General features: G+C 42.1%; 1 protein-coding gene across 2 annotated transcripts in view; it reads left to right on the top strand.

Moving 5' to 3' along the window:
• tspan15 (tetraspanin 15) overlaps positions 1-14,013 on the top strand; it is a 294,434-nt gene that overhangs the window by 66,944 nt on the left and 213,477 nt on the right. For both annotated transcript variants that reach the window (XM_070876299.1, XM_070876297.1), the window contains exon 2: positions 8,510-8,695. In XM_070876299.1, coding sequence (XP_070732400.1) covers positions 8,510-8,695 — 186 coding nt within the window. The remainder of the gene's footprint in view (positions 1-8,509; positions 8,696-14,013) is intronic.

Genomic DNA, 14,013 nt, shown 5'->3' with positions numbered 1-14,013 from the left:
TTCATGAGGCTGTAGGTCGGTGCCCCGCAGACTGTGAGGAGGACCGCTCTCCTCCTTTTTGCAGCGCTTCCTTCTCCATCCCGCCCGTTGGCTACAAAGTACTGGTCTAGCTGTTCGACATAGGCTTTCCAGTCCTCACCCTCCGAGAACTTCTCCAGGATGCCCACAGTTTGCTGCATGTTTGCGTTGGATTCGTATTCTCGTCGCCAGTTATTGTGTTCCTAACACAGATGAGGCTGTACACATTGAGGTTAAAGTAACAGTGACCTCAGTCTTTAATAAAACAATCCAGAGTGAGGAACAGGCCTTAGAGGCCGGCTTATATACTGTGCTCCCAAGAGATGCTGGGATCCTTTGGGACTTCAGGAGATGAGCTTGCTGGTGGTGGAACATGGGAGTGCATGCTTTACAGATACACAACAAGATTGACTGGGCCTGTATTCACTGGAGTTTAGAAGAATGAGAGGGGATCTCATAGAAACATAAAATTCTGACGGGATTGGAAAGGTTAGATGCAGGAAGAATGGTCTCGATGTTGGGGAAGTCCAGAACCAGGGATCACAGTCTAAGGATAAGGGGTAAGCCATTTAGGACCGAGATGAGGAGAAACTTCTTCACTCAGAGTTGTTAACCTGTGGAATTCTCTATCGCAGAGTGTTGTTGATGCCAGTTCATTAGATATATTCAAGAGGGAGTTAGATATGGCCCCGACGGCTAAAGGGATTAAGGGCTATGGAGAAAAAGCAGGAAAGGGGTTCTGAAGTGAATGATCAGCCATGATCTTATTGAATGGTGCAGGCACGAAGGGCCGAATGGCCTACTCCTGCGCCTAATTTCTATGTTTCTATACATAGGTTGCTATGGAAGGATGAGGCAGATGGGGCAAAATCTTGCTAGACTTTCCTTTCCCTTTAATGTTGTGTCAGTTAAGACTTTAAAATGAACTGGATGAATATCTAGTTAGGGGCAGGATTGGAGGTTATAAGGATCTGTATTTGTAACCTTTTATAAACTATTAGTCAGTTTTCTACCTTTCTAATAGGTGGGGAGGTGCTGATTTATATTCAAATTACAGTTAGAACTTTGAATAACAGGTTTGGCAGTCTGAATAAGTGTACAGGTTGATCAATTTATAGCAGCCAACGCCCTGTAAAAGTTTCGCTCCTGCCTAATCTTGCAGCACAAGCATTCACACTAATTATCTTGCGCTGTCAACCTCCCCCTATAAGGGGATAGGGAAAACCAAAATTAATGAATGGAATGGTACATGAATGGCGAAAGGCACCACCTGTATGAACTGAGTAGTTCCCAATATGCCTATTGTAATATTTAGCCTAGTACTAATCTGTGTTCCATTCATGAGCATAGCCTGTTTATATATCTACTTATTCACAAATTATTAGGGTAATTTCTACAATGAGATCTTTAAAGTGGTGACTGATTAAGAATACAATTTCTGATCAAGTATTGTACAGGTATCAGCATTGAGACTAACTGGTGTAAACTAACATCATGCCCTACACAGACTAATTGAAATCATTTACTGAAATGAAGGGTTTTTTGCAAATGCCAGTTTTTGTCACTGAAGTTATGTTAGTTTTCTGCGTAAGGTAAAAGGAAAGAATATTGAGAAATCACAAACAGAATGTAGTGACATTTCCTAATCAGAGCAGCTACTATGATTCAAAGTACATAATCATAGTTATCAAGAGCCGGTCGGCTCTCTAATGTTCACCTTAGATTTAAACTAACTATATCCAGGCACTGCAGAGGAGCACTTGACAGAGCAAATTAAATTCTGAGTTGTATTACATAAGAACATAAGAAATAGGAACAGGAGTAGGCCATACGGCCCCCTCGAGCCTGCTCCACCATTCAATAAGATCATGGCTGATCTGATCATGGATTTAGTTCCACTTCTCTGCCCGCTCCCCATAATCCCTTATCCCCTTATCGTTTAAGAAAATGTCTATTTCTGTCTTAAATTTATTCAATGTCCCAGCTTCCACAGCTCTCTGAGGCAGCGAATTCCACAGATTTACAACCCTCTGAAGGTCTCCTCGTCTCTGTTTTAAATGGGTGGCCCCTTATTCTAAGATCATGCCCTCTAGTTCTAGTCTCCCCTATCAGTGGAATCCTCTCTGCATCCACCTTGTCAAGCTCCCTCATAATCTTATACGTTTTGATAAGATCACCTCTCATTCTTCTGAATTCCAATGAGTAGAGGCCCAACCTACTCAACCTTTCCTCATAAGTCAACCACCTCATCTCCAGAATCAACCTAGTGAACCTTCTCTGAACTGCCTCCAAAGCAAGTATATCCTTTCGTAAATATGGAAACCAAAACTGCACGCAGTATTCCAGGTGTGGCCTCACCAATACCCTATATAGCTGTAGCAAGACTTCCCTGCTTTTATACTCCATCCCCTTTGCAATAAAGGCCAAGATTCCATTGGCCTTCCTGATTATTTGCTGTACCTGCATACTATCCTTTTGTGTTTCATGCATAAGTACCCCTAGGTCCCGTTGTACTGCAATACTTTGCAATCTTTTCCATTTAAATAATAACTTGCTCTTTGATTTTTTGTTGCCAAAGTGCATGACCTCACACTTTCCAACATTATACTCCATCTGCCAAATTTTTGCCCACTCTCTTAGCCTGTCTATGTCCTTTTGCAGATTTTTTGTGTCCCCCTCACACATTGCTTTTCCTCCCATCTTTGTATCGTCAGCAAACTTGGCTACGTTACATTCAGTCCCTTCTTCCAAGTCGTTAATATAGATTGTAAATAGTTGAGGTCCCAGCACTGATTCCTGCGGCACCCCACTAGTTACTGGTTACCAACCAGAGAATGAACCATTTATCCCGACTCTCTGTTTTCTGTTAGTTAGCCAATTCTCTATCCATGCAAATATATTACCTCCAACCCCGTGATCTTTTATCTTGTGCAGTAACCTTTTATGTGGCACCTTGTCAATAGACCCCAGGTCAGTCGAATTTAAATTTGAGGCAGTCATACTACAGCGGGATGTGATGAGTTAAAAACCTCAAGTGTTCTACTTGTGACCCTGACCATCAAATGTCACTCGTCTCATTGCTACTGCTTGTAGTCTACAAGGAGCTTATCATGTGCACAATATTTTGTGTTTACGGGATCTTTTTTGTTTGTAGCTGTAAAACATAGTTTCTACCAATATCCCATGTGCCAAATGTACAGACGACAGAAGCTGTTTCAGTTGAGTTCTCTTGGATGATGTGTGTAGAACATTGTATTGGACTGAAAAAGAGAAAACCCTTGTATGAGAGTAATCAAGAGATAAAGCGAATAAAATCTGTTACAAAATTGGTTATAGAAAGTTTTAACCAGTTTATTCACCCAAGGTCATCTTATGCAGGATCTGCTTTCTATATATCAATTTTTTGAAGTTTGTTGCATGTAATCCTTTGCTGTAGTAGTTCAATTTCATGGATTTTTGAATCAGGCTTAATAATTAAAGGTTTAATTGAGGGGTTTACGTGATGAGCAAGTGTTACCTGTACTAAAATGTGTGGGGGCCCTATTTTAATTTTATTTTTCTGTATTTCTTTCTCTACCGCTTTTGTGGTGAATAAAAGAGCTAGATTGTTAAGAACATAAGGAGCAGGAGTAGGCCATACGGACCAAAGAGCCTGTTCCGCCATTGAAAACGATCATGGCTGATGATCAACTTCAATTCCACTTTCCCGCCCGATCCCCATATCCTTTGATTCCCCGAGAGTCCAAAAATATATCTATTTTAGCTGTGAATATACTCAATGACTCACCATCCACAGCCCTTTCCAGTAGAAAATTCCAAAGATTCACAACCCTCTGAGTGAAGAAATTCCCCTCAACTCTTAAGTCTTAAATGGCTGGCCCCTTATCCTGAGATTATGACCCTAGTTCTGGACTCTCCAGCCAGGGGAAACATCCTCTCAGCATCTAATCTGTCGATCCCCCTCAGAATCTTGTATATTTAAATGATATCACCTCTCATTCTTCTAAACTCCAGAGAGTATAGGCCCAATCTACTCAGTCTCTTTTCATAGAACAATTCCCTCATCCCAATCTCGTGAACCTTTGTTGCACCGCCTCTAAGGCATGTATGTCCTTTCTCAGATAAGGAGACCAAAACTGTGCAAAGCACTCCAGGTGCGGTCTTACCAAAGCCCTTACTCTTGTACTCCAACCCCCTTGCAATAAATGCTGCTGGCCATGCATTCAGGAAAGAAGTAGAGAAAATAATCTAAATATGTTGTATTGTAAAACTTTGCAGTATATTGAAAGAATGTCATTGTACATATTTTGGGGAGATAAAAGGGCAGACTTTTGAGTAAAGTAGAGTTTTAAATTTACTGTTTAATGTACTGTTTCCAGGAAAAAAATCTTTAAATTGGCAAGACTGTCCATCATCCAGTGTGATAAAAGTGATTTGTGTTGAAACGTAGAATAGTATAATTTGGTGTGCTGTAGGCCAAGTCATTACTTGTGTCTAATTTTGTTGCTGTGGCTCAGTGGGTAGCGCTCTTATCTCTGAGTCAGCAGGTTGTGGGTTCAATTCCCACTCCAGGAACTTGAGCACAAAGAAATCTAGGCTGAAACTCCAGTGCAGTACTGCACTGTTGGACGTGTCATCCTTCGCAGTTAAGAAAGCAAATGGCATGTTGGCCTTCATAGCGAGGGGATTTGAGTACAGGGGCAGGGAGGTGTTGCTACAGTTGTACAGGGCCTTGGTGAGGCCACACCTGGAGTATTGTGTACAGTTTTGGTCTCCTAACTTGAGGAAGGACATTCATGCTATTGAGGGAGTGCAGCGAAGGTTCACCAGACTGATTCCCGGGATGGCGGGACTGACATATCAAGAAAGACTGGATCAACTGGGCTTGTATTCACTGGAGTTCAGAAGAATGAGAGGGGATCTCATAGAAACTTTTAAAATTCTGACGGATTTAGACAGGTTAGATGCAGGAAGAATGTTCCCAATGTTGGGGAATTCCAGAACCAGGGGTCACAGTCTAAGGATAAGGGGTAAGCCATTTAGGACCGAGATGAGGAGAAACTTCTTCACCCAGAGAGTGGTGAACCTGTGGAATTCTCTACCACAGAAAGTTGTTGAGGCCAATTCACTAAATATATTCAAAAAGGAGTTAGATGTAGTCCTTACTACTAGGGGGATCAAGGGGTATGGTGAGAAAGCAAGAATGGGGTAGTGAAGTTGCATGTTCAGCCATGAACTCATTGAATGGCGGTGCAGGCTCGAAGGGCTGAATGGCCTACTCCTGCACCTATTTTCTATGTTAATCTGGATAGGGTGTGAATGGCGGAATAATGACCAGCTGCCATTTGGAGACAAAGGGGAAAAAAAAGAGAAAAAGAAAAAAAAACATAAGATGGATGGGAGGGAAAGGAGTGGGGGGCGGTGGTGGTGGTGACGGCAGCTGTGGTGGCAGGGAAAGGGAGCCAAAGATGGCCAGAGGTTATGCTCTGAAATTGTTGAACTCGATATTGAGTCCAGAAGACTGTAAAGTGCCTAAATGAAAGATGAGGTGCTGTTTCTCGAGCTTGCATTGAGCTTCATTGAAACAGTTCAGAAGTCTGAGGATGGAGATATTAGAGTGGAAGTGGAGTGGAGAATTAAAATGACAGGCAACCTGAAGCTCAGGGTCACGTACAGACTGAACGGAGTTTTGTCAGTCAGTGTAGTGTAATGTGTTTGGGTGATGTGCTGTCATGGTTGAATAGCTGGTAGTGTGTGCATGGGCGTGAGGCTTGCAGCAGTGGTAAGTGTGTAAGGGTGAGGTGAAACTATGAATGTGAGGTTTGAGTCGTGATTGATAGAGACTGTTGGTAGGTGAGTGATGGGAGAATGGTGCATTAAGCAGTGTGTGAGGCTAGTTGATGGGAGACGGCATTTGATGATGCATTCATTGACCTTGACCACTCTAAGTGAGGTCGTTGAACTTCTTTCAGCACTGCGTCCATGTCCCACGGCAAGACAGCTAGCATTGATCTTGTCGGCTGTCTGCTCCCACTGACTTTGCAGTGTCTCTCTGGGCTGTTGAGCCATTATTCACTCTTCCAACCAGTTGCATGAGCCGCTGCAGGCAGAATGCACGTCCACTTTAAGAGGTGCACACTGCCTTTAAGAAGTGGAGGCCAGCTTTAATTGGAGCTAGCCTCTCGTGAACTTGGGCCCTCTGCTAAGCATTCAGCCACTCAGCAGCGCATTGAGGGCTGGGCTGAACACTGCAATCATTGTAATTAGCAGGCGGCATAAAGGTCGCATGCTGCCTCCATTCCTCTCAACGAGTGCGGGCCAATTGTACATTGCGATCCCTGCGCCTGTTTTCAGGGGTAATCGAATGAAGCCCCCAGGTGGTGGTAATGAAAGCCTTTGTGTTAATTTGAGCAGATTTCAAAATTAAATTTGTTTTGACTCAAATTATTTGACGACATAATATAAGGGGATAGAGTTTAAAAGCAAAGAAGTCGTGCTACAACTGTATAGGGTATTGGTGGGGCCATACCTGGAGTATAGTTTTGGTCTCCATATTTAAGGAAGCATATACTTGCATTGGAGGCTGTTCAGAGAAGGTTCACTAGGTTGATTCCGGAGATGAGGGGGTTGACTTATGAGGATAGATTGAGCAAGTTGGATCTATACTAATTGGAGTTCAGAAGAATGAGAGGTGATCTTACTGAAACTTATGATAATGAGGGGGCTCAACAAGGTGGATGCAGAGAGGATATTTCCACTCATAGGGGAAACTAAAACTAGGGGACAGTCTCAGAATAAGGGGCCGCCCATTTAAAACTGAGATGAGGAGAAATTTCTTCTCTGAGGGTTGTAAATCTATGGAATTCTCTGCCCCAGAGAGCTGTGAAGGCTGGGTCATTGAATAAATTTAAGGCAGAGATACACAGATTTTTGAGCGATAAGGGAGTAAAGGGAGCGGGCAGGGAAGTGGAGCTGAGTCCATGAACAGATCAGTCATGATTTTATTGAATGGTGGAGCAGGCGCGAGGGGCCAAATGGCCTACTCCTCCTATTTCTTATGTTGTTGTAATGAAAAGTGCTCCGACTTTCTCTGTTTCTAGGCGTGCACCTAGATATATACATAGCACAGTGTCAGGGCAGGTAGCTATTCTGTAGTTCTGGCTTTGGCCTATACTTGTTCAAGTAAATAGACCTCCATGGATATGTAGGCTCCCTGAGGCCAAGAGGACATTTATCCATTTCATCCTCAGCTTTTTCGAATGAAACAGTTTCTGTCAGGACAGTGTGACTAAGGAGGGTCTAATGTTTGAAAAAGAGGTAAGTGCCCTGTTCAACTTTAAGCAAAGTTTTCAACCCTATATACTCTGCCTACTTCCACTTCTCTAACATCGCTCGTTTCCACCCCTCCCTCAACCCATCTGCTGCTGAAACCCACATCTGTGCTTTTGTTATCTCCGGACTCAACTATTTCATTGGTTTCTTGACTGGCCTCCCACCCTCCACCCTCCATAAACTTCAGCTCATCCAAAACTCTGCAGCCCGCATCCTAACACGCACCAAGTCCTGCTCGCCCATAACCCTTTTCTTTGTTGACTTATATTGGTTCCTTAATTTCCTAACACCTCAAATTTAAAATTCACTAATTTGTTTTTAATTCCTTTTTGGCCTTGATCCTCCCTTTCTCTGTAATCTTCACCAGCCCTACAACTCAACCAATGGATTCTGCATTCTTCTGACTCCGAATTCTTGTGTATCCATTTCCTTTGCCCTACCACTCAGCCGCTTAGGCTCCATGCTATGGAAATGTTTCCATGAATCCCTGTTCCTCCCTCTTTAAAACCCACCACTGAAACCTTTTTTGAATACCTCTCCTAATTTCTCTTTTGTCTGCTCGCTGTCTGTTTTTTCATGCACCTAAATTGCATTGGAATGTTTCTCTATGTTAAAAGTGCCATATAAATGTGAATAGTTGTAAATTTACCCCTTTTATGTATGCAATTCTTATTGGGCATTATAGTATTGTCACTATATCTTTGTTGCCATACATCAACTAACTAATTGTAAATAAATTGGAACAGTGTGTCTAGTGTTTGATGTGTTCCATCTTCTGGATTAACAGGTGACATAACAAGAATCTACGTAGCTTCATTGCTACATAGAGTAACTGCTTAGCCCTTGGTTGTACTAGTTCAATATGGCAGAGAGTGAAAGGTACATGCTTCAAATCATAAAGGATATAGTTCACATACAGGAGTCATCATGTGGCCATTTGCATGTAAAAGTGACGATAAAAAAGCCTGGAAAAAGAAGTTGAACCATTTCGGGGTGTGGAGAAGTTTTACTGGAAGAGCCCCCCCAGAATATAGGAGAGTTAGTAAAGTATTCTATGAGCCTGGTCTTTATAGAGACTTATTCAATCTATAGAAATCAACATTATGAGTTTTAATACAGTTTATTTTTAAAGTGCTGATACTATTTTTCTGTTTTTCAGATAATAGGAGGTTTCATCCTCTGTATTGGCATATACGCAGAGGTTGAAAGGCAGAAATACAAGACGCTGCAAGGTGCCTTTCTAGCTCCAGCTATAATCCTGATTTTGCTGGGAATTCTGATGTTTGTGGTTTCCTTCATTGGGGTTCTAGCATCTCTACGGGATAACTTGTGCCTTCTTAGAGTGGTAAGATATTCTTCCTTGTACAACAGTTTTCTTATTAGCTTTTAACTTTACATCAATGTTTTAAATAAAATGCATCAAGGTGGAATGAACCTAATGTATAGTTGCATTTTCAGTGTAATTTTCCTACCTGGTGGATTAGATATTTCCGCCTAACCACTCCATTCAGATCCAGTCTGCTTCTATGAATAAGAATGATGTGAAGTGGAAATCATTACTGTTGAAGTCATGTATATTTTGGATATAAAACTCCTACTACACTTCAGAACCAATAATTACCATGTCTAAAGTCCAATTTTTTTTGCTGACATTGATGTCATTATCTTTGTTGCGTGATTATAAAGAGCACTTTATTTGTTTAGCTTGCAAAACAAGGTTTTGCCGGAAGTCATTTTGGAAAAACTTGATTGCATTAGGAGAAAAATTCTTGAAATATAACCCCTGATAAATTTTAGTTGCCTGGAAATTACTGTGTTATCAAATGTACACGTAATATGTTTGTATCGAATTTCTCTCTCTGCTATCTTAACAAAAGCATTAACCAGTTTATTTTAAATAGTTTAATGCATTACAACTATATAATTACTTGTTGGCAATTCAGTTAGTCCTTGCTACTGCTTAACATAGTGAAAATTTAGATTATTTTGCTGCACTGGTTTCCTGAATACTGCTATGATTCATGTTAGTTTGACACAATACCTTCTAGGATAGGGAAGAGTAATTCGACGTGTTTTATGTCCGGAGTCTAAGCAAACTATTTCCCCCTTTTTTTTTAAAGATCTGATGTAGATTGATTTGGCTCAGTGGTAATACTGTCACTTTCGAGTCATGTCATAGGCCCAAGTTGACACTGCAGAGACTTGAGCACATAATTTAAGCTGGCACTTCAGTGCAGTACTGAGGGAGTGCTGAGGTGGCGTGGCATCTTATACGATGTTAAACTAAAGCCCCCATTGCCCCTCTTAAAAGATCCCATGACACTTTTCGAAGACGGGCATGAAGTTGTCCCAGAGTACTGACCATCTTTCAGCCAACGCCATCAAAAAAGAGATCATATAGTCATTCATCTGATTTCCTCTGCGCAAATTAGCTGCTGCGTTTCCCTACCATATCATTTTTATTCATAGGCAGTCCCTTGGAGTTGAGGAAAACTTGCTTCCACTCTTAAAATGAGTCCTTGGGTGGCTGAATAATCCAATACGAGAACCACAGTCCCTGTCATAGGTGGGATAGATAGTCGTCAAGGGAAATGGGGGGTGGGACAGGTTTGCCGCACGCTCTTTCCGCTGCCTGCGCTTGATTTCTGCATACTCGCGGTGATGAGACGTGTGGTGCTCAGTGCCCTCCCGGATGCACTTCCTCCACTTAGGGTGGTCTTTGGCCAGGGACTCCCAGGTGTCAGTGTGGATGTTGCACTTTTTCAGGGAGGCTTTGAGGGTGTCCCTGTAACGTTTCCTCTGCCCACCTTTGGCTCCTTTGCCGTGAAGGGGTTCCGAGTCGAGCGCTTGCTTTGGGAGTCTCGTGTCTGGCATGCAAATGATATGGCCTGCCCAGCAGAGCTGATCAAGTGTGGTCAGTGCTTCAATGCAGGGGATGTTGGCCTGGTCGAGGACGCTAATGTTGGTGCACAAATTAACTGCTGCGTTTCCCTACATTGACTACACTTCAAAAATACTTCATCAGTTATGAAGTGCTTTGGGACATCCTCAGACCATGAAGGTCCCTATATATTAAATCTATTGCATATGGTGCACACTTTGTGTCCACATTAACCTTGGATAAAGGGGAACCAGTGGATGTGATGTAATTGGACTTCCAGAAGCATTTGACAAGGTACCACATAAAAGGTTACTGCACAAGATAAAAGTTTGTGGGGTTGGTGGTAATATATTAGCAAGGATAGAGGATTGGCTAACTAACAGAAAACAGAGAGTCGGGATAAATGGTTCATTCTCGGGTTGGCAATCAGTAACTAGTGGGGTGCCACAGGGATCAGTGCTGGGATCCCAACTATTTACAATCTATATTAACGACTTGGAAGAAAGGATCGAGTGTAAAGTTTGCTGACGGTACAAAGATGGGAGGAAAAGCAATGTGTAAGGACACACAAAAATCTGCAAAAGGACATAGACAGGCTAAGTGAGTGGGCAAAAATTTGCCAGATGGAGTATAATGTTGGAAAGTGTGAGGTCATGCACTTTGGCAGAAAAAATCAAAGAGCAAGTTATTATTTAAATGGAGAAAAATTTCAAAGTGCTGTAGTACAGTGGGACCTGGAGTACTTGTGCATGAAACACAAAAGGTTAGTATGCAGGTACAGCAAGTGATCAGGAAGGCCAATGGAATCTTGGCTTTTATTGCAAAGGGGTTGGAGTATAAAAGCAGGGAAGTCTTGCTGCAGTTATACAGGGTATTGGTGAGGCTACAGCTGGAATTCTGCCTACCGTTTTGGTTTCCATATTTACGAAAGGATATACTTGCTTTGGAGGCAGTTCAGAGAAGGTTCACTAGGTTGATTCCGGAGATGAGGGGGTTGACTTATGAGGAAAGATTGAGGAAGTTGGGCCTCAACTCATTGGAATTCAGAAGAATGAGAGGTGATCTTATCAAAACGTATAAGATTATGAGGGGGCTTGACAAGGTGGATGCAGAGAGGATGGTCCACTGATGGGGGAAACTAGAACTAGAGGGCACAATCTTAGAATAAGGGGCCACCCATTTAAAACAGAGATGAGGAGAAATTTCTTCTCAGAGGGTTGTAAATCTGTGGAATTCGCTGCCTCAGAGAGCTGTGGAAGCATTTGACAAGGTACCACATAAAATTGAATAAATTTAAGACAGAAATAGACAGTTTCTTAAACGATAAGGGGATAACGGGTTATGGGGAGCAGGAGTGGAAGTGGAGCTGAGTCCAAGACCAGATCAGCCATGATCTTATTGAATGGTGGAGCAGGCTCGAGGGGGCCATATCCTCTTCCTATTTCTTATGTTCTTATGTTCCTCAAGGCTACCCTGACCAATTTGATTTGTCCAATCAATATGGAAGTTAAAATCACCTATGATTATTGCTGTTTCCTTTTTACAAGCCCCCACTATTTCTTGGTTTATACTCCGACCAATAGAATTGCTATTGTTAGGCAGCGTATAGACTTCGCCCACCAGTGTCTTTTTCCCCTAATTATTCCTTATCTCCACCCAAACTGTTTCAACATCCTGATCATTTGAGCCAATATCATTTCTCACTATTGCAGTGATTCCATTCTTTATCAAAAGAGCTACCCCACCACCTTTTAAATTCTGTCTGTCCTTCCGACTTGCCAAGTACCCATGAATGTTTAGTTCCCAGTCTTGGTCACCTCGCAACCACGTCTCTGTTATGGCTACCAGATAAGAACATAAGAAATAGGAGCAGAAGTAGGTCATTTGGCCCTTCGAGCCTGCTCCACCATTCAGTCCAATTATGGCTGATCTGATCATGGACTCGACTCCACTCCCTTGCCTGCTCCCCATAACTCTTTACTCCCTTATTGCTCAAAAATCTGTCTATCTCCGCCTTAAATTTATTCAATGTCCCAGCTTCCACAACTCTCTGATGCAGCAAATTCCACAGATTTACAACCCTCAGAGAAGAAATTTCTCCTCATCTCAGTTTTAAATGGGCGGCCCCTTATTCTAAGACTATGTCCCCTAGTTTTAGTTTCCCCTATGAGTGGAAATATCCTCTCTGCATCCATCTTGTCGAGCCCCCTCATTATCTTATAAGTTTCAATAAGATCACCTCTCATTCTTCTGAACTCCAATGAGTATAGACCCAACCTACTCAACCTTTCCTCGTAAGTCAACCCCCTCATCCCCGGAACCAACCTAGTGAACCTAGGAAGAGTTCATAGAGTGCATAAGGGACGGGTTCCTTGAGCAGTATGTAACGGAACCAACCAGGGGGCAGGCTATCTTAGATCTGGTCCTGTGTAATGAGACAAGATTAATAAACAATCTTCTTGTAAAGGATCCCCTTGGAATGAGTGACCGTAGCATGGTTGAATTTCTGGGACCACCCCAGAATCCAGGGAATTTTGTTAGATTACAACCAATGCATCCACTATCTCTGCAGCCACTTCACTTAAGACCCTAGGATGTAAGGCATCAGATTGAGAGGACTTTTCCGCCTTTAGTCCCATTATTTAACCTAGTACTACTTCACTAGTGATAGTGATTGTATTAAGTTCCTCCCTACCTATAGCCCCTTGATTATCCACTATTGGGATGTTTTTGGCATTTTCTACCATGAACATCGATACAAAATATTTGTTCAATGTTCCTGCCATTTCCCTGTTCTCCAATATTAATTCCCCAGTCTCATCCTCCAGAGGACCAACATTTACTTTAGCCACTCCTTTCCTTTTTATGTACCTGTAGAAACTCTTACTATCTGTTTTTATATTTCGTGTTAGTTTACTTTCATCATCTATCTTCCCTCTGTCGTTCTTTGCTGGCTTTTAAAAATTTCCCAATCCTTTGGCCTCCCACTAGTCTTGACCACATTGTATGCCTTTGTTTTCAATTTGCTACCCTCTCTTATTTCCTTACTTAGCCACGGATGGGTATCCCTTCTCTTACAGTCTTTCCTTCTCATTGGGATATATTTTTGTTGTGAGTTATGAAATATCTCCTTATATGTCTGCCACTGCACATCAACCATCCCATTCTTTAGTCTATTTCCCCAGTCCACTTTAGCCAACTGTGCCCTCATACCTTTGTAGTCTCCTTTATTTAAGCTTAGGACCCTGGTTTGAGAATCAACTTTCTCACCCTCCAACTGAATTTGAAATTCAACCATATTATGGTAACTCATTCCCAGAGGATCTTTTCCTACGAGATCATTTATTAATCCTGCTTCATTACACAGATTGGAAAACTGCAAATGTAACGCCCCTAATTAAAAAAGGAGGCAGACAAAAAGCAGGAAACTATAGACCAGTTAGCCTAACATCTGTGGTTGGGAAAATGTTGGAGTCCATTATTAAAGAAGCAGTAGTAGGACATTTAGAAAAGCAGAATTCAGTTAGGCAGAGTCAGCATGGATTTATGAAGGGGAAGTCATTTTTGACAAATTTGCTGGAATTCTTTGAGCATGTAACAAACAGGGTATTTGGACTTCTAGAAGGCATTTAACAAGGTGCCACATACAAGGTTACTGCACAGGATAAAAGTTCACGGGGTTGAAGCTAATATATTAGCATGGATAGAGGAGGATTGGCTAACTAACAGAAAACAGAGAGTCGGGATAAATGGTTCATTCTCGGGTTGGCAATCAGTAACTA

The sequence above is a fragment of the Pristiophorus japonicus genome, chromosome 3 (assembly GCF_044704955.1).
Source record: "Pristiophorus japonicus isolate sPriJap1 chromosome 3, sPriJap1.hap1, whole genome shotgun sequence".
NCBI classification, from domain to species: Eukaryota; Metazoa; Chordata; class Chondrichthyes; family Pristiophoridae; genus Pristiophorus; species Pristiophorus japonicus.
The sequence above is the reverse complement of the archived record's forward strand: the minus strand, read 5'-3'. Positions and strand labels throughout refer to the sequence as shown.